Raw genomic sequence first — 25,425 nt, 5'->3', positions numbered from 1 at the left:
CGTCATCTAACAATTTATTTAGCTGAGCATCTACACAACTAAGGGAAGCGAGTAATAGCGGTATAGAAGTTACAAGAGTTACGTACTCTTATTCAATAAAGATACTCAATAAGCAAAAATAAAACCAGATGGAATCTACAGGCCAAACACTTGTTATCGATGATAATATGCTTAAGAGTTAGTCTGCTAGCATTTGAACATTTCTTACAATCCTAATGATGTTTAGGTTTATAAATACACTAGACTTTAGAATGGCTTGGCTGCACACAGATTCTGAGAACACCTTGTTTTAATTTATCAGGTTCATTTCTATGGCACCTGCTTCTCAAATCTCTAATAACAGTTAGGTTTAACCAGATACATTGTCATACTAATAAATCAGAGATTCCATGCATTTATATTTTGCTAAGAGACTCCATAAGTCACTGTGGTAAGGTTTTCTTGTCATAGCATGTCTGAGCACTGCATTGTTTTTGAGGAGGATGTAGTAGGAAAACAAAACATTAGATCTTTCCAGTTTCTGATAGAATTCTTTCAATTTCTTCTAGGAGGCGCTCTTTTTCATCTGCCAAGTCCTCGTTCTGCTTCTGAAGGTCCTCTATCTGCTTTGTTTGTTCAGAATCCTTCCTGAAAATTTGTAATGTATGACGTTAATATATCAATTTGTATATACATTTTGTATACGAAGTTTAACAGTTAATAGGCGATCAAATTGTGATACATGCGTATGCAGCCACTTTTCACATCCTATTAATACACTGCAAATGAGGAAACAAGCTTTAAAGTGGAAGAGTGGTCTGTGAAATTATCCTTAGCTGTTAAAGTCCTTGAACACTTTCCTAATACTATCTGTACTTATTATATCCCTTTTTTTTTTTTTATACCGACCCCAATTACTTCTTTTAGGCGAGTCGGCTCTCGGGCATTCCACAAGCTTCAACTCTTTGAGCCGGTTATGAGACTAATTCCGAGTCGAGGCTTAGCACAGTTAAAGTTCCTTGCCCCTCCCTAAAGATGTATTTGGTGGCTCCCCACTCTACTCAGTCTGTGTTGCCAATTTGAGTTGCCAATTTGAGTTACACGCGTTGGGTTAACTCTACTCTTTCTATACTGTTATTGACTTATTGTAGTCAATCCAGGAAAAAAGATACCAATATAGGGACAGAGAGTGGAGGCAAAAAAGAAAAGGAAAAAAAAGAATCCAACGTATTATCTAATATTTATCTTAGTATGCCCTTAATTTTGATTTGCTTTGATTACCTATTCATGAAGGACAAATTAAGTTTTAGTGATCGAACTTCCTTCTCAAGGTTTTCACACCGCTTCAAGACAGCTTGCATGTCTGATGGAACTGAAGGTGTCAAATTTCTTTCCTTTGCCTCAGCCATTCTGCATCACAAAGGTTAATAAAATAGTTTGTAAGTTGAAACAAGCATCCAATACAATATTTGATAGAAAGAGACTCTCTTTTCTGTTTCTTGGGATACTTTTACATACTTCCTTGAGCGTTCCACCCTACGCTTTTTTGTAGTGTCCCCCTTGTCCCCTGTACAAACATTTGGTTAGAGAGGGACCGGGATAGTCAAATTGTGAAAAGAACAACTAAAAATTCTACTCAAACATTTATTATAATTTTCTCTACAGTTTTGTCAGGCCAAGATAATTATATCATGTAGTATGTGTGATATTGAACAGAAGGTAAAAATTGCAATCATGTTAAATCTTAGTTCTTCCAATACTTAATCTGCATGTACTCCTTTATTCATGAACATTACATCAAGAGCATCTAGCAAGTTCTTTGACCTAATAAAAAAAATGTCTATTCTTCTAGATTTTACCAGATACAGCTATTAGCAAATTTATTATTACTAAGATGATGGATTTACAATTATCTAAATCTATATGATGTGGTAGAAACTAGAACTAAATCATGAGAAAAATTGTTGTCACTAATATGGTAAAAGTTGCAATCATCTTGCAGTGGAAGTTTGTCTTTTTTGTGGATTCTTGCAGGCTACTAATTTTTTTATGCTGTTTTTATATTTTTATTCACAAAAGTTGCTCAGAAAACCTGAGTTTTCTAAAATTAAGATAAAAATCTTCAGAACGGATCAAGCAATAAAGAGAATCAAAATTCTATTGTATGTGTTAAAGCACAATATCTCCATCTAATCTAGAAATAAATGGTTACCTGAAACAGCTGATGTCACAGATCCATATCTCTCTAGACTTCTCTTCTGCACAATTTAACGAGATTAACCCCCCAAAAACAAAATAGATAGTCAAATTCTCTCCGTAAAACCATAAATTCTAGAGAAAATAAGTTACTATCTAAGAGTAGGTTATACCTTCCGATCATCTTTCAGATTATCCATTATCTGTTCTCTGAAACCTACATTTCAGCCAAAACACAATTATAGGGTAATAAAAAGAAGGGGGAAATTTGTAACCAAAAATAAAATAAAATAAGGGAAAAACAATTCTTATGCAGCATGAGAAGTGTTTTCTCATGTTAGAAGACTTCGATTTGCATGCAAAGTTGGCCCATTAGTTGAGTCACAACATGAGGTAATAATTCTCGTGCAACATTTGAAAATCAAAGCTCTAAAAAGAAATGGACATTGTTTGAAAAGTTAAATAATCAAGAAACATTTCTGTTCTAGTGTTCTGACCTAAAAATGATTCTTGAGTGCCAAATATGATTTTAAAAGAAATCAGACATAATTATAGTGGGGACTCCAAGTTTGTACTCACTGCTTTGGGGGATTGTTTTTCACATGAAATACTACCAAATTGAATTGATTCAATTTCTGCACTTAATGTTCCATCCATATTGCATTTTTCAAAATTTGAGAATTAAGCAAGAAGTTAAAAGAATGGCACAAAATGGCTTCGTTTGCTTATACCAAAATTCAGTGTCATAATATTTGATAGACTTCATACAACCTGTATAAGACAATAGGAGAAAAAACATTTTGGACTGAAGTGAATATTTATAGATAGAAATACCAAAGCAAATGGATATGATGAAAGATGTCCAATGAACAATGGTTTAGGCAAACTGAAACAACTCCATCATCATGTAATATTTATACCTTTGACTTTATTTTGAGTATTTTCTGAACTTCTACTCACTCCTACTTGTTTCCATGAGCTTTCACAGAGAGTTTGATTTGAATTGCTGGGACCTTCACATGCATCCAAACCTGAGGACATTACTGGTGCAGCAGCAGAGGATTCACTTTGAGAAGGTTCTTGGGAAGCTGTTCCCACATATACTTGGTTTGTCTGATTTGCAAAGCCATCGAAGACGAGGTTTATAGATCCTTCAAGTGTTTGCAGGGCCCCAGGATCCTTAACTTGACCACTTGAGGCTCCTTGAACATTTATTGGCTTTTGATAACTCCAGTTTTCTTGTCCTTCATTAAAACCAGTTTGGTAAAGAGGTTCTTGAGGGAAAAAATGTCCATTTAAGCTATCTTCAGCTTCTTTCTCAACATGGCTGCTGAGTCTCTTTGCTTGTAATGTACCCTTTAGCATACTTACACAGGATGAAACTTTATCTGCATCAACCAATTGATGTGTGTTGAAGGTAGACGAAGATGAGTTGGATGGAGACATGAATGAACCCTTTTGGCTTTGAAGTTCACACATTGAAAGGTAATCAAAACCATTTAAATTTGCAACTTCTTGTCTTATAGTGTCAGCACCTTGGTGAGGGGCCATTTGCATGGATTCCATTCCTTGTATTGCTTGAGCATTTTGCATTTCAGTATACCTCCGCCTGCAAAGAAATCTTGACAAATTAGTGGTTTGAGATTTCTCTCAAAACATTTTACAGTAACTCACAATAATAATGAAGTAGTATAAATCTAAAGCTTCAGAATCTAATGTATGACTTTTGTATGAACGTGACAATGGAAAAACCAACAGATGAACTAATATGGTGCAAGGTGTGATAATGATACCGCAATTCAGAGGACCGGCTTCTTGTCACTCGTTGCTCACTAAGAAACCAAGCCTGCATTAATGACGAGACATCAAATGACCATGAAGCTTCATTGAACTAAGGCTTCAGCAAAGAGTTTGATATAAACAAACCTTGGCCAGAAACAAATTACTAGATTGCAGTTCTCTATCAACAGGATCTCTGATGAAAATTGACACCAAACTAAGTTAGAAATACTGAACTACTTTCTCAATCAAATAAATAACTGTATTGGTGACAAGGCAAACTACAGTAAAGATAATTAGAAGGAGCAATAAACTCCTGTGAAGAACCAATTCAACCCAATAGCTTAAGCTGTTGGATGAGAGCCTTTTTAATTATTTATACTATTCTCTAACACGCCCCTCACACGATGTTTCACTGACATCGACACAGAACACGGGACACAATACGACATTCTTACACGTTAATTCTAAAAAATGTTAAATTTCAATACGTTAAAATACGTTTTTGATATATTTATGCAGTGTATATTATATTTAATATTTAACAATTTAACAAAAAAATGAAGCTAAACTTATAATACTCATCAATTTTGCAAAGAAACATAAGATATCGCAAATATTTATATTAAACTCAATAAAATGGTAATCGTAATCCAACGAATCTAATAGTTGTAACGAAAAACGCAACGCAGCACAATCTTTGAACCCTTTTTTGAGTTTCTGCAACGCGTGTTGGAGTGTCGGGGAGTGTCAGACACGACACGTCAGGTTTTTTGAAGTGTCAGTGCATCATAGCACACAAGAGCTCACTGGATTTGAAGGGTGGGTAATACATTAGACCCAGCCTACCTATACTAAAAATTTTTACAAGACTAGCAATAATATAATTTTTTTTTTTTTTGGTAAAAGCAATAATATAAAATTATATCAGATGCTACTTGTCACTAAAATTGAAACAGAAGACTAAAAGACATGTTAGTGAATGACATCAACCAAATTATTTCCCCCTAAACTATCAAGCCACCACTCACCAAGGGTTACTACAGTCAAGGTTAATTTCAACGTCTGAATATACAAAATTCATGCTATAGTTTAGATGTACAGCAAAAAAAGAATATCGTGCATCTTCTTCCAAGCCTAAGGGCGACATTTTTTCTCTCCAACAAAACCACCTTCCCACGAATGTACTTCCACCTGCCAAAGCATCCGTGAAGATGTGCCTGCTGCTTATCCTACTATGCACGTCCTACTCCGCGAGGCATTTTCTTGGAGGACGAGTCTTCAACATCTTTAATCTTGTAATAGTGGGGGGCTATCTCCACCAACCACTCTGGCTTTAATTCCGTAACCTGTCTCATATATTCCTTGGTTGTGAGTACTAGTTCATGGTATACAACCCATCTAGGAAGAACCAGTGCCAGCCCAGAACTAGGATGTATTTGGACAGTCTGTTGAGGTTTAACAGTCCGATACAATCCATTCTTTTGCAGTCGTGCAGAGTGTGGGAAAAATCCAGATGTTATGGATTTCTTGATGGCATCTAAATCATTAGAATTTGAACTTGGCTCAATCTCAACACTCTCCAAAAGACCTGCAAGTTGATCACGGATATCCCTAGCCCGTTTCATACTCCTTACCTGTATAAAATTTTCATAACACCATTGTGTTGAATAATTGGTTTCCTTCCATGAACTGTAGACCTTTAGCAAAGCAATATGATCTCCAACATTTCCAGTGTGAAAATTCATCCTTGCATTGTCTGCATGTACTTGTTTACCCTTTGGACGGTAAAATATTGAGTTGCCAACAGAAAGCATAGCAGCAATAGAAATGATATCATCGGAACAATTATACTTTTTTGAAGCCACTATCATTTTTGACAACATAGGATCAAGTGGGAACTCTGCCATCGATCTACCTACCTTAGTTAACTCACCACGCTTGTTTAATGCACCTAATGCATATAGAAGCTCCAGGGCTTTCAACAAGGCCTCAACAGGTGGAGGATCCATAAAATCAAAGTGAAACAAGTCACGAATACCAAGACTTTTTAAAGTCAAAACTACATTTGCAAGATTAGTCCGCTGTATTTCTGGTACTGTATTCTCATCCAAATCATTGTGAAAACTGTATGCAGTATACAATCGGAAGCACTTTCCAGGACCTGTTCTTCCAGAACGACCAGCTCTCTGCGTTGCTGAAGCTTTTGATATGGGAGTTACTAACAAGGACTCCATTCCTGTTCTTGGATTATAACTTTTCGTCTTACAGAATCCTGGATCAATGACATGATCCCATCAATTGTCAATGATGTTTCTGCAATATTAGTAGCAAGTACAACCTTTCGTGCCCCTTCAGGAGTGGGTTTAAATATATTAGCTTGTAGCTCAGTTGGTAGGTTAGCATATATAGGGCATATTATTAACTCATCAATTTTAGTCCCCAAGCCTCTAGTTCGAAACTTCAAGATTTCTTCAGCCGTTTCAATTTCTTCTTGACCAGTAAGGAATACCAATATATCTCCAGGAGGTTGAGTGACATGGATTTGAAGTGACGTTACAATAGCCGCATCTAAGTAGTCAGCTTCTGGTGCTTTGGTAAAGTTTATTTCAACAGGATACCGTCTACCTGGAATTCTGAATATTGGAGCATAATCAAAGTATTTCCTGAACTTCTCTGCATCAAGTGTAGCACTTGATATCAGCAACTTAAGATCAGGCCGGCCACGGGATATATCCTTTACTAATCCAAACAAAATATCAGTTGAGAGAGTTCTTTCGTGAATCACAACACTATAACTTGCCAGCTTAGGCTCACGAAGGAATTCCCTCAGTAACATTCCATCTGTCATATATTTCAGTATAGTCTTCTTTGATGTGCAGTCCTCAAAACGAATGGAATAACCAACCTCATGTCCTAGTTTAACAGCCATTTCTTGAGAAACTCGAGCAGCAATGCTCATAGCAGCAACACGCCGTGGCTGAGTACATGCAATCATCCCACGTTTTGTGTAGCCAGCTTCATGAAGATATTGGGGAATCTGTGTTGTTTTTCCAGAACCAGTTTCACCCACAATTACAAGTACCTGATGATCATTAACAGCTTGAGGAATTCATCCCGATAAGCGTAAATGGGTAACTTTTTCCTCTCCTCCTGAAGAGCATCTGAAGCTGACTTTGCTATGGACTTTTCAAGTGAATCTTCTATCTTTTCATAATCAAACTTATCTCTGTCCATCACTGATGCCTTGATAAAATCAATCTGTTCCTCAAACACAAACTGATAGTCATCAGATTCTTGTCTTTTATTTTTTGAACCAAACTTCAGCGTTGCCTTTCCAATTTGATGTTCCTCCCGTGTCCCTTGTTCAGCAAATGGATTCATCTTATCCTCAGCGCCTGGATCTCTGTAACGCTGCACAGCCACAGAAAATCGCTTCTCTTGATTAACACCACCTTCCTGATCATAAGCATCTGGCATTCTATACTCATTCACATTGTCAGTCTCCTCTGACGGCTTTGCAAGTTCAAATATCTCTTTCTTGTACCTAAGCTGTGTATATTCTGCTTCTGAAAGCTTCTCACCTCCAAATAGATATTGCTCATCTTCTATATAGTCTCTGAGTTCTTCTAATTTTTTCCGTGTTCCTGCTGCATATCTTTTTTTCCTATGTTGCTCTAATTCCTCCTTCTTCTCTCTTTGATCTTTCAATCTTTCTTCTTCTTCTCCTTCTGACTTAGGGGAAGTTCGTCTTTTAACTTGTCTCTTCCTTTCCTTTCTTGAAATTACCTCATCATCTTGAACTCGTGTTTTCTTCCTGAAACGTTTCTTACGACTGTCTACCTTTCTGGAAGATTTATCTTCACCACCAACATAGTCATCATCAGCCTTCAAAATTGTGTAAGACTTGTGCTTCCTCACCGACATTGCAGCTTCTCTCTCTTGTCTCTGATATTGATTTAAGCCCATTGATTTACGAGGAACTCTCGAATAAATTTCTTCCGCGAATGAATGAATATCTATAGACGAGACCCCATAATCTGAAAGTTTGCCCACCAAATCGGTTGGTGAAGTAGCTTGCTTGGATAGCCCAATCATGCAATCTACAACTGTGGGATGAGAATATCCCAGCAGTGACATCAATTTATCCGATACCCATGTCTTTAGATTGTCATCACTCCCCATTGTCAATAGCGTTGAACGGAATGGAATGGAAGAGGTCTAGGGCAAAAACAAGTCCACGGCGAAAGCTAAGCCTTTTTAGGGTTTGTAGCGAGGAAGGGGAATGGGGGAGCGTGTTCGGATGAGTGCTTCAGATCGGAGGCAAAAAGGAAAAGGTGAGAAAACGAGAGAGGAGAGATGGAAAGTAGAAGAAAACCCTTCTCTCGGTGTGTGTATGTGTACGTGTATGTATGTGAGGAATGTCAGAGAATTTTGGACGCGTTTGGTTAGACGGAATTAGGGTGAATCCGTGTTCGATGAAGGAGATTTGATTTGGGTTTCAGCGCGAAGAATTGGGTACGTGCATTATCCACCGTCAATAGCCTCTTATATAGCGTGTCAGCGAATTACGAAATCATTAATGCAATCCTACTGCTTAAAATTCTTAGGTTAATTAACTTTTTACAACTAGCGATGGGCTGGATTAGGTTAGGTTAAATATTTTAGATTTATCTTGATCTAATAATTTTGTGTAGATCAAAATTATAAGTCTGATTTGATCTATATTTAAAAAATGAAAGTTGTTATCAAAAAAAAAAAAAAATGAAAGTCTTGACCTAAGTCTGTTTAAGTCTTGTTATGGAATATATCCATATCCTAACTATTTATCCAAGAATCTCTCAAAGGATAATGACCCAATTAGTCTAATAGCTTAAAACAATAAAGATAATGAGGATAGAATTTTTATCCTTACAGAAAAGGAGTTGAATCCTACTTCAACTGGGATATTTATAAAGCTAACCCTTATAAATACAAGGCTTAAGACCCCCTATACACACTTTCTAACCTATTTACTATTGCTGTCAATACTGTAGACACACTCACGTATTGGCTATAAGCCTATTGTTTGTGCATAGTGATTGGCTTATTGGCTATAAGCTAATATAGATACCTATCTCTAAGATATCTGAGCACATATCATTCAATATAAGCTTATTGGCTTATTGGCTATAGACTTGTTCTTCGGGACCGAACAAGTCTATTAGGCATTCAATAGTTTAAAAAATAATTAAAATAATAATTATATATATATATATATATATATATTATTTAAAATAAAAAACATTATATAAGATAGCATTTAGACTAATAGATGAGACATGTAAAATAAAATAAAATAAATATTATGATATGCTTTTTAAATAGATTTTTTTAAAAGTCTTTGCATATTCTATTTGATTATATATAATAAGTTAAATCTGACCTAATGTAAACTGGATTATGCCCCTTGTTGACTCATGAAAACCCATTTACATCCGTGTAAGTACAATTCTATGCCAGGAATGTCAAATCCCATGAAATGAAATAAGGTTTGTAAATATTTCATAAGTATAGCTGTTTGTGGAAGACTACTGCAATTACCTGATTGGAAAATTGAAATCACCTGAAACGTCATTGGCCAAAAGGTTATTTTGTATGTATGATTTATCATTGTTTCTTCCCTCTGAAGCTACGCCAACATGTTGCTGATTAGACACATTAGCTAGTTCAGTGGACATCCTGCAGTTACAAGTTACAACTGAGTCTCAATATCAAAACAGGACATGAATCAGGACATGTGCATCAGTAATTATGTGAAGTGCTCCCAAGAAAACTTAATAATTCATGGCATAAATATATAAAGAAAAGTTAAATGACAGGTATTAAACTATTCAACTCGAGGTTCTAGTTGCTCTATGCTTGTATTATTATTATTGAAACGATTATCCACTAAGCACTTGCACAGGGTAAAGGATCAAAAGGAAAGCCTTAATTATTTGCAACTGAAATCTTGATTAACACTATCATGATGGAAATAACCAGAGTACTCTTGAAATTCACCAATTAATAGTTTTGCAAAATGTGCATCTTTCACTAACATACTCACCTCTTTGATAATCGACTGTTAAGTCCTATGCTTGGTGAATTGTATCCCTGATTTAGAAAAAAAAGATACATCAATTGAAAGGAACTATAATCAGAAATGTAGCAAAGGAAAACATAAGGTTAGCAATACAAGTTCCATAGTCAGATGAATGCCTATATAGCATTAATGCCATCATCAAGAAAACTGAAGGCATGCAATATAATATTGTCTATTTGCAGATATTACTGCAGTACTTAAAATTGAAATCAGATCAACTAAATATCAGAGTAAAATAATTCCACTCTTAAGATGAATAAAACTTTGTTATTTAATTGTTGCTTCCTGGTAATCCAACCTTATAAATACTCTTTAGATAAAACCAAATTGACTTTGTTTTATCATGGTTGAAGTGTTTGACATGTTATAAGGATAATATATGTTCATGATTTGTGTAAAGAACCAATTCAACCCAAGAGCTTAAGCTGGTGGGTGAGGCCGTGAGGGTCTCTTTAATGATTTATACTATTCTCTAACACGCCTCCTCACAAGAGAGCCTATTGAGCTTGAAAGCTGGATGATGCATCTAGTTAAGCCTACCTGTGCTAAGAAATTTCATAAAGAAAATTAGGGACAGCGAGGATCGAACTAGGGACACGAGGCTTTGATACCATGTAAAAAACCAATTCAACCCCAAAGTTTAAGCTGGTGGGTGAGGGCTTTTTAATGGTTTATACTATTTCCTAACACGTCCTTTCACACGATAGTCTATTGGGCTTGAAGAGTAGATGATGTATCAGACTCAGCCTACCTATGGTAAGAAATTCCACAAGAGAAAGTGAACGGTGGCGAGGATTGAACACGTGACACCGAGGCTCTGATACCATGTAAAGAACCAATTCAACCCAAAAGCTTATGCTGTTCGGTGAGGGCCTCTTTAATGGTTTATATTATACTGTAACAATTTGTTTTTCTTTGCTTTATTGGTTTATGTTCAACCAGTGATCCTTTAAATTCCGCAAAGGAAAGAGAGAAACCAGTGGACCTTGATATTTCAAGTTTCAATTAGGAATTTTCCAGCACTGTTAGAAGTGGAAAATAAAGCCTCATTATGGTACTGGAATGTGTTTCTATCTTAGTCTTACAAAGCAAGAAGTAGAAGTCTACCTCTTTACCTTCTTCACGACCATTTGACATGTGATATTATCCATATCTACAGCTTGTGTATTATAATTTAAGAAGACAAGGCCAACTAAGGACAGATTTTTGTCAGAAGTACTTTCATCGCTATATGATGAGAATAACCTTCATTTCACAGCAAAAAAATCTTACCGCAATGAAATAAAGTATTAAGAGCAGAAGAAGAGAATCAGCAATGAATAAAAGTTTATTTTCTCACCTACCATGGCTTATATCTAAACAATAAGCAATAAGTAATTAATAAATCAGCGAGGCTCGTGAAAGGCAGTATTCATTCTGAGGGCTACAATTTGAACAAAGTATATGCAAACACACTCGATTTGTACAGATTAGGCATTCATGTAATCAATTCAAAAACCAGTAACACTAGGTTGCATTTAATTATAGAGGGTGTTTCACATATTTGTTTGGTAGAGAAGGAGAGGGACTCATTGGAGGTAGAGATTTCAAGGAAATCTGAGCTACACCCGAAAAATATAAAATCATCTCACAAATTCTTGGATCATATCATGAGTGAAATCTGGAAAAGTGGGACTGAGGTTACTAGTTGACTTTCTATGCTTCTGATTATAGTCAACTAGTGTATGTGCTCAAATATATACAAGTCAGATATATAAAGTTCAGGAATTCTTTCATAAACTTCAAAAGAAAAGATATGTGTCAAGCAAACTGGCATCAAGGAAATTTTCTACTTTGATCTTATATTTGAAACAAGCCAGAACAGAAACAAGAAGGAACAAAGTAACATGATCATATTCACATGTCATATAGAAGCTTGCCTCTCCATTTGTTAGCCAGCGTTTGAAGAGCTCCTCACTGTCTGCACGAAAGCTCTGAGAAACGCCCTTGAAACTCAACATCTCCACCGTAGGTACTGGCACACCAATAGGGCTCTCCATCACAGTCTTCAGGAACAACTCCTCACTTGAATTCTTGTATAAGCCAGAAAATCCTCTTCCTTCCATTTGCATGTGGCTTCCCCAAGCCCTACCCTTCTTTGATCAATCACTTAGATTCAGTTTTCAACTCAAGTTTGGCTGAGGACTTAGATTCAGAAAAGAATACCCTGCTCTAAAACCAAGGAAATCAATAGTTTATTTCAAACCTATAAAAAAATTCAACCGCACAACCAAATTATTTGAACTCTGTCTACCTAGCTATTATTCCTTCAAAAAAAGGAAAGGAAAAAAGACTTGATCATTATCATTTCACAAACTGTTTTATCCTTAAAGCATAGCAACTAACATGCAATAAAGGAACAGTTCCCTGCAACAATTTTACACGAGAAACTTCAAAGAAATCTTGCATAGAACAGTAAACTCTATGTTAAAACTTAGCATTTACTTTGTTTAATGAGCAAACTTACTAGTAAATAGTTTATCATTAAAATAAAATAAATATCAAAGCAGTGGCATCTAGGAGTGAAAAAAAATACTCCAAAGATTCTGCGTACCATTCATTTGTCTCTTATTTACAACCAAAGCGCAAATCTTGCGGCAGTAAATATACTCTTCAACTGTTGGATTGGAAACCGCGTGGAAAATTTAATGGGCAGGTTTAAAACCGAGAAAAGTTTGTAGCTTTTGAATCAAGCAAAGGGAATCATTATATTAATTTAATGACAATTTGGTCATGTTAAGTACTAAACAAATGCCGCAGGTGATGCAATTGGGTGATGGCACTGTGACAGGGACGTTAAGTAATATTCATTGGTTGTTTTTGGATTTAAAATAGGAAGCTGTTCACATGGCGCTTTCATGGTTGGCTAAGCACTGCATCAACGTTCGTTCAGCTCACGTCCTTGAATTTAATGTCTTTAAATTTATAGAAACATTAATTTAATTTTTTAAACAATTTAACGATTTTAGACGAGGTGTAATCCACACACCATTTTTTTTTTTAAGAAAAAAAAGGACTATGAAATTAATTAATTACAATGACAAAATTGATAGGACCAAAAATCATATAAAAAATTGAACATTGCTAATAAATATCCTTTTTCTTTGGTGAGTGACCAACTCTGGAATTTGTAGCTCTTCCCCTTGGTCATGATAGACATACGATAAAAAAAATTGTGCGTAATTCTCCACATGATGTTATATTGGACAACTTAAAAGATAGCTAGCCAAAATAGTAATAATTTTTTCTTTTATAAGTAAATATTAATAATTCAAATGTACAACATTCACCCATTTATCCTGATTTGTATAATATATAAAATAGAATGATCCGTTTACAATTTTTTTTAAAAATTTTTACAAATTACATCATATACTCCCAGGAGTACATAATGGAACCTAGTGTACTTCCAGGAGTACATAATGTAGTTTGTAAACAAAAAGTTTGTAAATATAACTCTTCCCATAAATAAGATGTGTTTTTTTTTTTTTACTTTCTCCACCGATTCGATTAACTAACTAATTTGATCGAGCCGATTAAGATCAATGGTTAAACTTGAACAATTTCGTCTCAGGTGATCCACATGTTTGATAGTTGTTGTTTTTCTTTTTTCTTTTCTAGACTACTTATTAAGCTGAAACAACCACGTGCTAATTGATCTACAAATGATAGTGATTTCACTATAAGAGAAAGTTCTAATGATCTCGATGAAAATAAAAAATACAAGCATTTGTGGATAGAATGAGAAAATTGTTATGGATTAAATTATAAGAAATTGTTTCAATCCAAAATGAATATTTGTGTGAACTTTTATCTTTTCTAAATCATGGGTTATGTTGGAACAACCCCTTGGTGTGGTCTTTTTTTTTCTAATGTTTCTTTTTCCCCTCAATTCCCCTAAATCGAGAATTGGAGGGAAAGAAAATAAGGAATGATCATAGATCTAAGATTAACAATGCAGAACAATGATGTACGAAGGAATACAATGAATATGAATATTTAAGATCATGCCTTCACCAAGTGAATTTGTAACATAGTAAGTACAAGATGTGAAAAGAATCCTCTCAATCATTGAATTGTGGTTATAAATATTTCCATACCCAATTTTCCACAGTATAAAATAGGAGTGCATATAACGCAGTAACAAACAAATATGAACATACAACTGAAAGATTATTATATAATACAGCGATACATCAATTATGGAAACATATTAAAACAAATAATTATATCACCCGCAGCCTGGCTACTTGCAACCCCATTTTTGGTTACTTAATTCATTAGAACAGGAAGAACATGACATGGTTAAGCACTCACCTATTCATGCAACTCATGCAAGCAAAATAATTGATATACTAGAGGCACCCTTCATAGCAATCTCAATAAGTCTCTAAATAAATATTAACCACGCAGATATTTGAACTTTGAACATAAGAAAATATCACGTGTCTTCACTTGTTTGTTATTGTATGTTTGTATATTGAGACAAGATTTAAGCTTCTGGTTTCTTGATAAAATTAGAGCTATAATGAACGTCCTTGTATGTCACAACCGTTATGGTAATGTGCGTATTTAACTATTGAAGCAGGGAGAGAAGAGAAGGAAACTTAAAATAGAGAATATATTACCTATCATGCAGGCATAACTAGTGAAACGAAATAGACAGACCTTGATTGATATTATATTACTGTGAACTTTTAATATCAGAGTCAAACTATGAACCGGCATAATGAGAGGGAGTATTTGGTTGATTCGGCAATGGTTACCCAATTTTTTTAGCAAAAAAGAGAAGGGTGCTCTTTTTGAAGATGTGATAGGCACTGAGAGTTGAGACTTGAGACTCATGATTAATTATTTAAGTAATCACTAATTACAGGCTCAACTCTAGATTAGTCGGCACGGCAGCATTTTGTTTGATTGGTGACCAAAGGTTGACATATAGAACAGTGTCTATCACTATTGACAATTTTTTATTTTATTTCTATATTATAATAACTTATTTTTAATAGGGTACTTATACGAAAAAAGTTTTAACTTTGTGCCTATCTATACAAATGCTTTTAACTCGCTTCTTATGTTATTATTATAAAATCATTCATTGGAGTTATAACATATTAAGTATAGGAATCAAATTAAAAGAAATGTCACATATAAACCAAAAATGTTATTTTTTTTAGTCTCACAGTAATTCTATGTCACTCTTATAGTATTATAACAACTACGGATAACTGGGACAAAATTGAACTTTTATAAGTTCATTACTTACCCCTTTCATTCAACAGCAGTAACCGTTTTCAAGTCAACAGGCAGAAGCAATTTGAATTTTGCAAATTTTGCTCTGTAGCAACAGTATCTATTCATAGGCCGGACTCATTTTTTATTTTTATTTTTGTGGCTTTCTGATTCAAATTTAGAGTTATCCAAACTTTTTATTGACAATGGACAGAGTACCCCATAACAAATATGTACCCCAAATTGCATGACAGTTTAAGTTTGGATTTATGCAACAAGACTTTGCCAAATGCAACAAAAGTTTAGTCGGACTTAGCTGATCTCACATTTTTACTCACTACAAACCTCCTGAAAATATGTATTTGTATATGACCGGATACATTGCACAATTTTTATTTTATTTTATAGGTAACAGGATCAAGAGTATGCTACAAGCAATAACTTATTATGATACTTGCAAATAATTTATCAATAAAGGACCCCACCAACAATATTTAAATCCAAGATGTTGAGTCAAAATTGTTCGATTTAGTTAGTTACACCAACCCATTTTGGCTAGTGATGGAGACTTTTTTGGGTCTCACACTATGGGGGTATATATAATGCATGGCCATTTTGTGCAAAGTACCAATGCTGGAGGGACTTTAGGCATTGGGAGGAGATCGTAATAGACATCTTTCTTATCTTATCTTTCCTCACTAACATAAATTAGGAGGTAAAGAACTGGCTCACCATTGAAACATTCCAACAAGAAGAAAAATCGAATAGTAAAACATAATGAAGAAACCATCAATATAACCAACAAATTTCCCATAACTGGATTACAATTCTTAATTCACACATACAAAAAACAATCCTACATCTTTCAGAGTTTGTTACAGCATCATCCGGCTTTACCCAAAATGTTGTATAGTGCTAACACCATAAGGGAATCTCAAAACAGTTAAGAGGATGTAACATTATCAACAATTTAAAGCTAGTATATCTCATCATCAGGGATATCTGGGTTTAGGAATTTCTTAGGGTCTTTACTCATTTCTTCATAGTTTAGAGTTGCTTTCACCCTTTCTGGTACTGGCTCAAGAGGGATGATGCTATCTCTATCTATTACACCATCAATAATTCCATATTCAACAGCTTCAATTGGAGACATGTATCTATCCCTATCAATATCTTTCTGGACTTGTTCAAATGAGCGACCAGTGAAGCCTGATATGATTCTTGTGATATTATTCTTGTTGTGCATAACTTCTTTAGCCTGAATTTCTACGTCTATAGCTTGTCCACTAGCACCTCCAAGAGGTTGATGAATCATAATTCGTGTATTGGGCATAGCAAAGCGCTTGCCTTTGGTGCCACCACCAAGGATCACGGAAGCAGTTGATGCTGCAATTCCGAGTGCAACTGTGGAAACATCAGCCCTCACAAGCTGTACGGCATCATAGATAGCCATTGTAGCACTAAATAAATAATAACATCCAAAATAAATCAGCTGCCAAAAAGGATGCAAGGCATCAAACAGAACAAAAGATTGCAATGAAAAACACACAATACAGAAAAGTTAACTAATCAATAACAGTTTGCATATACACCTAGGGCACTCCTTTGAAGCAATCATAAGATAAGAGCGATGCAGAAGCTAAGACAACCACTTTATCCCATAAAAGATGCCAACGCAAGTCGCTGTTCTTGAAAATTCTAGCATTCCTTTCCAACTATTATAGACACCAAATAAATAATAGCAAAAATAGTACACATCAAAGGGCCTTGCCCAAATTATTTTCAACAAAGAATCTAAGTCTCTATGTCCTAAAATCTCCTAAACTGAAGTATGTGAGAGATCAGTGATTTCTTGAAGAGGACAGGACATCTTCAGATTTGGGGAATAGAGGACTTGAATAATTTTACAAATAATTTGGATATGTCAGCAGGCATGATGTTCACATACTACTGGGGCTAATTTCATTACAAAATAAACAGGATAAAGCAAGGTGGTATGATGCTAATGAATGTACCACCAGAGGAGGGAAAAGTTACACCTTTCATTCAAACTACAAAATAATGTGAAAAAGGGTAAAAAATGAAGGGTATATCCGGTTTTTTCCATGAGATTAAATGTGACTAGTTAACAATTTGAAGCCCCTAATGCACACCAATTATAGAAATCACAAAGTAGAAAATTTAGATAAATGAATATAATGCAAATGAAACAAACATTACAAAAATGAAGGCAAAGCATCAACCAATCACTCAGGTGCACGGATTGCATACTGATACCCTTTAGTATATAATATTTAAGATAAATATAGAATCTTAATTTGTCGATTGATGACCAAACTTATAGTTGAAACCTGATCAATTGTCTACACACCCCAAAATTTCTCTCATTCTCCATATGGAATAGAATTCTTTGCAAAGAGTACCTCAAGGCTCAAATCCCACAATGTCAGATCCCTATAAAATTCAAGTGATTTTACTTTTTTTTACTGGTTTTCCTCAATTGGTTTAATCCAATTTCAGGTCTATTTTTAAACCACAAAATTGTTCAACACTCAACAGCTTTAAAATTTTGCAAACCACATCAAACCAAAGGACCTATTAAATTAACCAAACCAGCCCATTGATTATCATATTAGTTTGTTTGTTCATCTCAAAGCTATAATCAATGTGGTGTGTATCCAATTTTTAATTCCCGTACATAACCTGCACTGTGCTCATTAGTTGCATAAATCATTGAAACAATAACTACCAGTGTTAATAAAATTTTCCCATCACAAGACTTTATGTTAAAACCCAAGAAGCATAATGCCATTTGAAATTATTGAAACCAAGTGATTCTGAGCTTCATGAAAAGGTATAATTCTTAATTCAAAATCATCAAAAACTTAGAACTCAGCTTATCCAGACAATGGTGACTAAATGGATTGAAACTAATGAAAGGTTGCAAAATATTTTAGGCAAGTTATTGTTAAGAAGCATAGAAACAGCACTGGTCATGACAACAACATAGGCATCCAGTAACATTAGCAAAATCTAAAATACTAGCCACTAGGAGTCAAGGACACAACAGAACATAGACAATTAGAGAAATGTATGTCTGTGTGTGTGTTTATGAAAGCTGATCTTACGGGAGAAATGAAAAGAATGAATCCAGAATACTAGATTTGTACGAATGGTGAAGATTAAAATATTGTCAATAAACGTTTTAAATTGGTCATGTGTTAAGACTTAATGTTTTTAATCTCGATTTGTACAAATCTAACAATGAAGATTCACTACTCTCATTTCTCACATAAGATTGGCTTTCTCAATACTCACTAGAATCACTCCATATGTGTGAGTACCAAAAAAACAAGAGGCATATAAAAATATACCTTAAATAAGCCTGGTAAGACTTAAACCATGTTTAGATTGTATTGTATCTAACAATTGTAAAACAAATACATCATTCTTTGTTCCTACAAGTATTGCATAGGTTTGCATTCAAGCGCCATGAGTGTCAAGTGCCTGATACATGTCAAATAGAAACATGGCTCTTTCTTTAAGCATACATGCTATAAAGGTGCAAATGCATGGCTGGCTAAGGTTTGGTAATATATTAAACATAAATGGATTTGTACTTATATTGGTTTGGCTGTCAGTGAAAAAATTAAGATGAAAACATTGACAAAAAATTACAGAAATGACAAAATGAGAAAACTAAATGCATTTGTTATATCTTTTCCTACTTCAATTCTACTTTTACAGAACATTTAGATGAACTTGAATTTGCCAAACATGATTTAGGTATATTTCCAACCAGAAACACAAACACTGAGGCATTCAGCACCTTCAAGTATATAACAGAAATCATCAATTGTTTATGGCAGAGGAAAAAAATAAAGAGAAAATAGACCCACTCTCTTATACCTTAAGTCAATATGCTGCTTATAAAATTCAAAAGGAAAAACTGACAACGAAGCAATATACTTCAGCAGAAAAGACTCTGCACTGCCCCAGTAAAATTAAAAGGAAAAATATCATTAACAGTTGAAGACCATTGAATTGTCTGGCAGGAAAGCAAAAAGATTTTCATCTTTGACACTCCAGTGAAAGGTTGACATATACCAAACTATTATATCAGAATCCATAAGAAACATACATAAAGATCATCCCAAATTAGACATAGAACTCTTGCTTGTTCAAACAAAAATCATTGAAGAGCCTTTTGACGTTTTATGTCACTTCATTCAGAGCTCCAAGTAGTATTCTCACCAATTATGTATGTTGGTTAGCCCCATGTAAATCACTAGAAACTGATATTAAACATCAAAATAACTTAAACCAAGGAAATTTTAAACCACCCAAGAGATTTCACATCTATCCTTCTTGTATTCTTATTTCCCTGATAATTTCAATAACAAGAATGTAAAAAAAGCTATCAAGCTCCTTGTCTTCTATTTCTTTCCCCACCCTTTATTCTTCTCAACCCAATCCACTTCATCAGATACAATTGCCACCAATCTCATTAACCCCTGCCCCATTCTCAGGCATTTATGGGAAACCAAAAGGAACATAAGCAATGCAACAAAACATCCATCCTTCTAGCATTCTTATTTTACAGATAAGTTTAATAACAATAATGTAAAAAAGCTATGAAGTTCCCTTTTTTTTCCTCCTTATTTACCTACCCATTAATCTTCTTATCCCAGTCTACTCTATCAGATACATTTGCCACCACCATTCTCATAAACCCTTGCCCCATTCTCAGGCTTTTGTGGGCAACCAAAAGGAACCCTAACACAAGCAATGCAACAAAAATCTCATCTTACCTGAGAGAACCACCAGGGGAATTGATGAAGAGCCTGATATCTTTAGTGGGATCCTGAGCATCCAAGAGCAGCAACTGGCTCATAATAGCATCAGCCACAAAATCATCGATGCTGCTCCCCAAGAACACGATCCTCTCCCTCAACAACAGCCCCATGGCATCGGTTTCAGCCCCTCTCATGGCGGTGGCAGGCGTCTGAGGCGAAGAAAGCTTAAAAGTGATACTGGGTTTTCCAAGTTCGGACCCAAAGTTTGAATTTTTGGAGGGTTTTGGTGAGGTGGAGAGGACACACCTTACTGGGGTTATGCAAGATTTGAAACATGGTGAGGGAATATAGGTTTTGGGGTTGAATGAGGAAATGGGTGTCTTTGAAAAAAGGGTGCGAATGCACGAACGAGATGGAAGCGAAGTTGAAGGGTAAGAAGCAGAGATTGAGAGCAAATCCATGGCGGTTTTGTGAGTGAGACTGAGAGGAGAGATTCTTGGACAGTGCTGCGCAGCTTGCAGTAGCAAAACCCCTCTTGATTTATTAGAGATTATTCAATATTTTAAAGATAATTTTTATTTGATTTTTATTTTTATTTTTATTTTTTACTGATAGGGTACCATCAACCATTTAGTGGCTTTTTCATTAACCATAGTATTTTTTTTATTTTATTTTTCCAAGATGAAAAAATTCCCCCCTTGTGTTAGCATCAGTATTCGAGAAGTAATTAGGGAGCATGTCTCTTTGCATATAAAATGCATGTTTAGATTAGTTTATTTTAAGAATAATCGCTTTGTTTTCACAATAGGGGGACTTAAAGAAATAATTATTTAGTAAGTAAAAAGTTTAGATTTTAAAAACCTTTGAGCGATGAGTGAGAGAGAGAAAGGTGATCATGGGAAGAATCCTGGCAAATCAAGTGAAGAACTTGACATTCTTCAAAGAAGTAATAAGAGGAATAAAGGTGAGGGAGATCAGTTTTCAAATGATGTATCTATGATACCTAGACATGAAGGTTGGATGGAAGATGAGAATGGCCAACGTTCAACCTGGAGGGAAATTCTGATGCGTCATAATGGAGAAGATGATGAATGGGAAGGAGAGGCGTCTGCCGAGGAAGACTTAGATGGGGAGGAACCTGCTGAGGAAGAGGATGTCAACCATGGAGGAATTAAGATGTGGGAGGAAGATGATGGGCGTACTTATTTTAGTTGCACCAAAAGAGCAAGGAAGAGAATGAGGAAACCTTGGGAGAAAGCTCTGATTGTTAAACTCCTTGGGAAGAAAATTGGGGTGGAGTTTATGAAGAAAAAAATAAATGTCTTATGGGCTAGAAAAGGCAAAATCAATGTCACTGATATTGGTAATGACTTTTTCGTAGTCCAGTTTAGTGAGAAGGATGATCTCAATTTTGCGTTGAACGGTGGTCCATGGATTGTTTTGGGTCATTATTTATCGTTGAGGAAGTGGGAACCAACTTTCAGACCTAATAGTGCTGGAATTGCTAAGATTGCTGCTTGGATTCGTCTACCGGATATTCCCATTGAATTCTATGATGAAGCTTTTTTAGAAGGATTGGAAACTGGTTAGGCAAGATGATCAAGGTAGACAGCAATACAAATGCTCATGTAAGAGGACGGTTTGCAAGAATATGTGTGGAACTGGACCTATCTCAGCCATTAAAGGGTGATTATGTGCTGGAAGGATTTACCAAACAAATTGAGTATGAAGGATTAGGGCTCATTTGTTTTGGTTGTGGGAAATATGGACATAGCACCGAGAATTGTTCAGCTGCTCCAAAGCAACGCAGTTCATCCGATATTCATAATGACGATCAAATTCATCAAGAGGAACCTGGCAACTCAGAATTCCATCGAAGTAAAGGATTGGGACCTTGGATGGTTGTTAATCGTCAACGCAGGAGCCGGCAACCTCCTCAGACGGCCGGTGCAGTCCAGCCAGGCGCTGGTTCAAAAAAGTTACAAAGGAATAATGATAAGGGAGTTATGACCAGCGATAATCATGGAGATAATCATGGTGATAAGAGAGTTATGACCAGCGATAATCATGGTAATCATGGTAATAAGGGAGTTATGACCAGCGGTAATCATGGTAATAAGGGAGTTATGACCAGCGATAATCATGGAGATAATCATGGTGATAAGGAGGAAATTACGCAATCACGGTTTGCAATCTTAACAGCTGGACCTATTAATGAGGAGGATCATAATCAAATAATTAATTCTGTTACTCCTCATATGGGGGGCCCTCAGTTTGAAATTCCTCAGAAAATATGGACTAAATCCAAAAAGTCCAAAGATACCCCTAGGACTAAATCAACGGTTCCTACTATGCATGCGGCTCATTCTTCAAGCACGGGTAAGAGGTGTCCAGTCCAGAGTGAAAATCGTGAAGATCATACTCCCATTCCACCATCTCCATCAATTGCTACTCCCATGGCGGTTAGTCCTATGCAAGCAAATCAACATGATCAGGAAAATGGGATGAAAGCAGATAGCACTTTGAACCAGAATCAAGAGCAGTTATATGACACATTTCATAAAACTGGTCCTGATATATCAGTTGACAACAGCAGCGACATCCAAAATCCTGAAACCTCAACCATCTCTACGTGCATGGAGGTGGACAGAGTTCACCAGGAAGATATTTCAAGAATGAAGGATGCAAGAACCTTGGAGTCTTGCGTTCAACATAGTTTTTAATGAACTTATTCTTCTGGAACTGTAGGGGAGCAGTGAAACCCCAGTTTCAAAATTCGCTTTTTCTGTTTACTAGGAAATATAAGCCTAGTATTGTAGTGATTCTAGAACCTCGGTGTAGTGGTCAAAAAGCTTCTGACATTATCCGAAAATCTGGGTTTAAGCATGCTTTTGTTCAAGAGGCAGAAGGTTACTCAGGGGGTATTTGGATCCTCTGGAATGATGAGACTGGTCTCGTTGAAATTATTAATCACACAAAACAGTTTGTTCATTTTAAAGTTCAGAATTTTCATGTTCCTTCCTTTTCTTGCACGGCAGTTTATGCGAGTCCTAGGGAAGAAAATAGAAAGGAGCTATGGGATGATCTGCTAAACATTAGTCTCCATTGTAATGGGCCGTGGTTGGTGGCTGGGGATTTTAATGAAATAGCAAATCGGGATGAGAAGAAAGGTGGCTGTAGAGTTAACTTAAACAGATGTTCCAATTTTGCAAATGTTCTTCATAATTGCAAGCTGCTGGATCTTGGAGGATCAGGTCCTTGGTTTACATGGAAGGGTCCGAAGTTTCTTCATCTTGATCGTGTTTTTAAGAGGCTGGACCGAGCCTGTGCTAATGCAAGTTGGAAGACTACCTTTACTGATGCTGGCGTTAAGGTACTTCCACGGATTTATTCTGATCATAGTCCCATTTTGGTCTACTTGTCTAACTTGGACACAGGTTGGAAAAATCGTCCCTTTCGCTTTGAGATTGCTTGGATGGAGCATTATAACTTTACTCAGTTTCTGGCTAGGAGCTGGAATGTTGTGAAAGACACTAGAACGAATCTGCATGATCTGACTCCAAATTTAAAAAGATGGAACAAGATAGTCTTTGGCAACATTTTCAATATGAAGATTAACCTATTGCATAGTATTGCAGAAATTCAGAATCATGTTGATTATCATACCAACTTATCTCTCCAATCTAGAGAAAAGGAGGTTAGGAAGGACCTTGATGCGGTTCTCATACAAGAAGAGATCTTATGGTTTCAAAAAGCCAGGGTGAATCAAAAGCTCCAGGGGAAGATGGTTTTCCAGCTGCCTTTTTTCATAAGAATTGGAGTCTTATTAAGACTAATGTTATTAAGGATGTTAACATGATGTTTCAGAATCCCAATCTGATTCACCTTGTGAACTCGACTCTTCTGGTCCTCATTCCAAAAGTAAAGAGACCTGAAAGTGCTAAGCAGCTCAGACCAATCTCTTTGTGCAATGTCATTTATAAAATCCTCAGTAAAATTCTGGTTAACAGAATGAAGCCCCTAATGGAAGAGATGGTGTCTCCCTTCCAAGCTAGTTTTGTTCCTAAACGACATATCCAGGACAACATCATCATCACCCAAGAGCTGATCCATTCAATGCGTAGAATGAGAGGAAGAAAGTGTTTCATGGCAATTAAAATCGACTTGGAAAAGGCTTATGATATGTTAAATTGGGAGTTTGTTCGTAAAATTTTGGATGAAATTCAAATCCCACACTGGTTCACAAATATTATCATGAATTGTATCAACTCTGATAAGGTCTCAGTGCTTTGGAATGGAGCCATTGCAGGTGACTTCCTTCCTTCAAGAGGAGTTCGTCAGGGTGATCCTTTATCTCCCTACATTTTTGTTCTAGCCATGGAAAAATTGTCTCATCTCATTCAAGATGCGGTTGACAATAAGAGATGGAAGCCAATCTCCGTGGGATCAAAAGGTCCTAAGATAGCCCATCTGATGTTTGCTGATGATTTGATGTTGTTTGCAGAAGCTTCTCTAGATCAAATCAAAGTTATAGTGGATTGCTTGGAGACTTTTAGTTCAATGTCTGGCCTAAAGGTTAGTATTCCGAAATCTAGTATTTTTTTCTCGAAAAATACAGATGCTCACATTGCAGATGATATCACAAATGTGTGTGGCTTCAAGCAAACTCACAATATAGGGAGATATCTTGGGTCCATGTTGAAACATGGTCGAGTAACCAAAGACCATTATGCTGATGTTGTTGCAAGAATTAGGCACAATCTTTGCCGGTCGATTCACTTCCAACTCCGTTATTTCAGCAACTCCTATATTTCAAATGCAACACAGTCTGCTTCCTGTAGCCATTTGTGATGAAATAGAGAAGTTGCAGCGTGCCTTTATTTGGGGTTATAAAAATGGTCAAAAGAGAACTCATCTGGTTGCATGGGATAATATTTGCAAGCCTAAGAGCATGGGTGGCTTAGGGGTGATAACCTTCGTGTCCAAAATATGGCTTTCTTTCACAAGCCTGCATGGACGATACTTACTTCGCCCGATTCGTTGTGGGTTCGAGTTGTAACAAGTAAATATAAGAGAGGTTTGGATCTTCGGAGGGAAGTAAATCATAAAGCATATGACTCATACTTCTGGAAAAATCTGTGTAGTGTTTGGCCATCTTTTCTTCAAGCAATGCAATGGGAGATTGGAGACGGTAATGATGCATTATTTTGGACAGACAATTGGTTGGGTTTAACTGAGTGTCTTGCCTCTCTGGCTACTCGTACTCCAACTGGTTTGGAG

At 35.9% G+C, this 25,425-nt stretch overlaps 2 protein-coding genes and 1 pseudogene across 2 annotated transcripts; all 3 read right to left on the bottom strand.

Annotated features, from left to right (window-relative positions):
• Nucleotides 1–161: 161 nt before the first annotated feature.
• LOC133309350 (protein CYCLOPS-like) lies at nt 162–12,183 on the bottom strand. Its single transcript, XM_061510114.1, has 11 exons — nt 11,998–12,183; nt 10,043–10,089; nt 9,538–9,675; nt 4,102–4,150; nt 3,969–4,021; nt 3,096–3,784; nt 2,349–2,392; nt 2,192–2,237; nt 1,498–1,546; nt 1,261–1,389; nt 162–627 (listed from the first exon to the last, which is right to left on the bottom strand). Exons 1-11 carry the CDS (start codon nt 12,181–12,183, stop codon nt 504–506), a joined length of 1,554 nt encoding a protein of 517 aa, XP_061366098.1. The 3' UTR covers nt 162–503.
• LOC133309349 (pre-mRNA-splicing factor ATP-dependent RNA helicase DEAH1-like) lies at nt 5,071–8,139 on the bottom strand (annotated as a pseudogene).
• A 3,959-nt stretch (nt 12,184–16,142) lies between the features above and the next one.
• On the bottom strand, nt 16,143–20,665 carry LOC133309347 (ATP-dependent Clp protease proteolytic subunit 4, chloroplastic). The gene is made up of 2 exons (XM_061510111.1): nt 20,161–20,665; nt 16,143–16,809 (listed from the first exon to the last, which is right to left on the bottom strand). Exons 1-2 carry the CDS (start codon nt 20,604–20,606, stop codon nt 16,326–16,328), a joined length of 930 nt encoding a protein of 309 aa, XP_061366095.1. The 5' UTR covers nt 20,607–20,665; the 3' UTR covers nt 16,143–16,325.
• Nucleotides 20,666–25,425: the final 4,760 nt, after the last annotated feature.

This window comes from Gastrolobium bilobum, unplaced genomic scaffold (assembly GCF_033153095.1).
Source record: "Gastrolobium bilobum isolate Gb01-03AN ecotype WA unplaced genomic scaffold, APGP_CSIRO_Gbil_v1 utg86886, whole genome shotgun sequence".
NCBI classification, from domain to species: Eukaryota; Viridiplantae; Streptophyta; class Magnoliopsida; order Fabales; family Fabaceae; genus Gastrolobium; species Gastrolobium bilobum.
This window is presented reverse-complemented; position numbering and strand designations above follow the sequence as displayed.

Bases quoted from the DNA above. Each gene is read 5' to 3' on its own strand.
- LOC133309350 (XM_061510114.1), bottom strand. From the start codon at position 12,183: ATGGAAGGAAGAGGATTTTCTGGCTTATACAAGAATTCAAGTGAGGAG. The intron at 3,785-3,968 runs GTATCATTATCA...ATTTCTTTGCAG, and splicing joins AGCCGGTCCTCTGAATTGCG to GCGGAGGTATACTGAAATGC. The intron at 1,547-2,191 runs GTAACCATTTAT...ATGTTTGTACAG, and splicing joins TGTGACATCAGCTGTTTCAG to GGGACAAGGGGGACACTACA.
- LOC133309347 (XM_061510111.1), bottom strand. From the start codon at position 20,606: ATGGATTTGCTCTCAATCTCTGCTTCTTACCCTTCAACTTCGCTTCCA. The intron at 16,810-20,160 runs GTAAGATGAGAT...TTATTTATTTAG, and splicing joins TCCCCTGGTGGTTCTCTCAG to TGCTACAATGGCTATCTATG.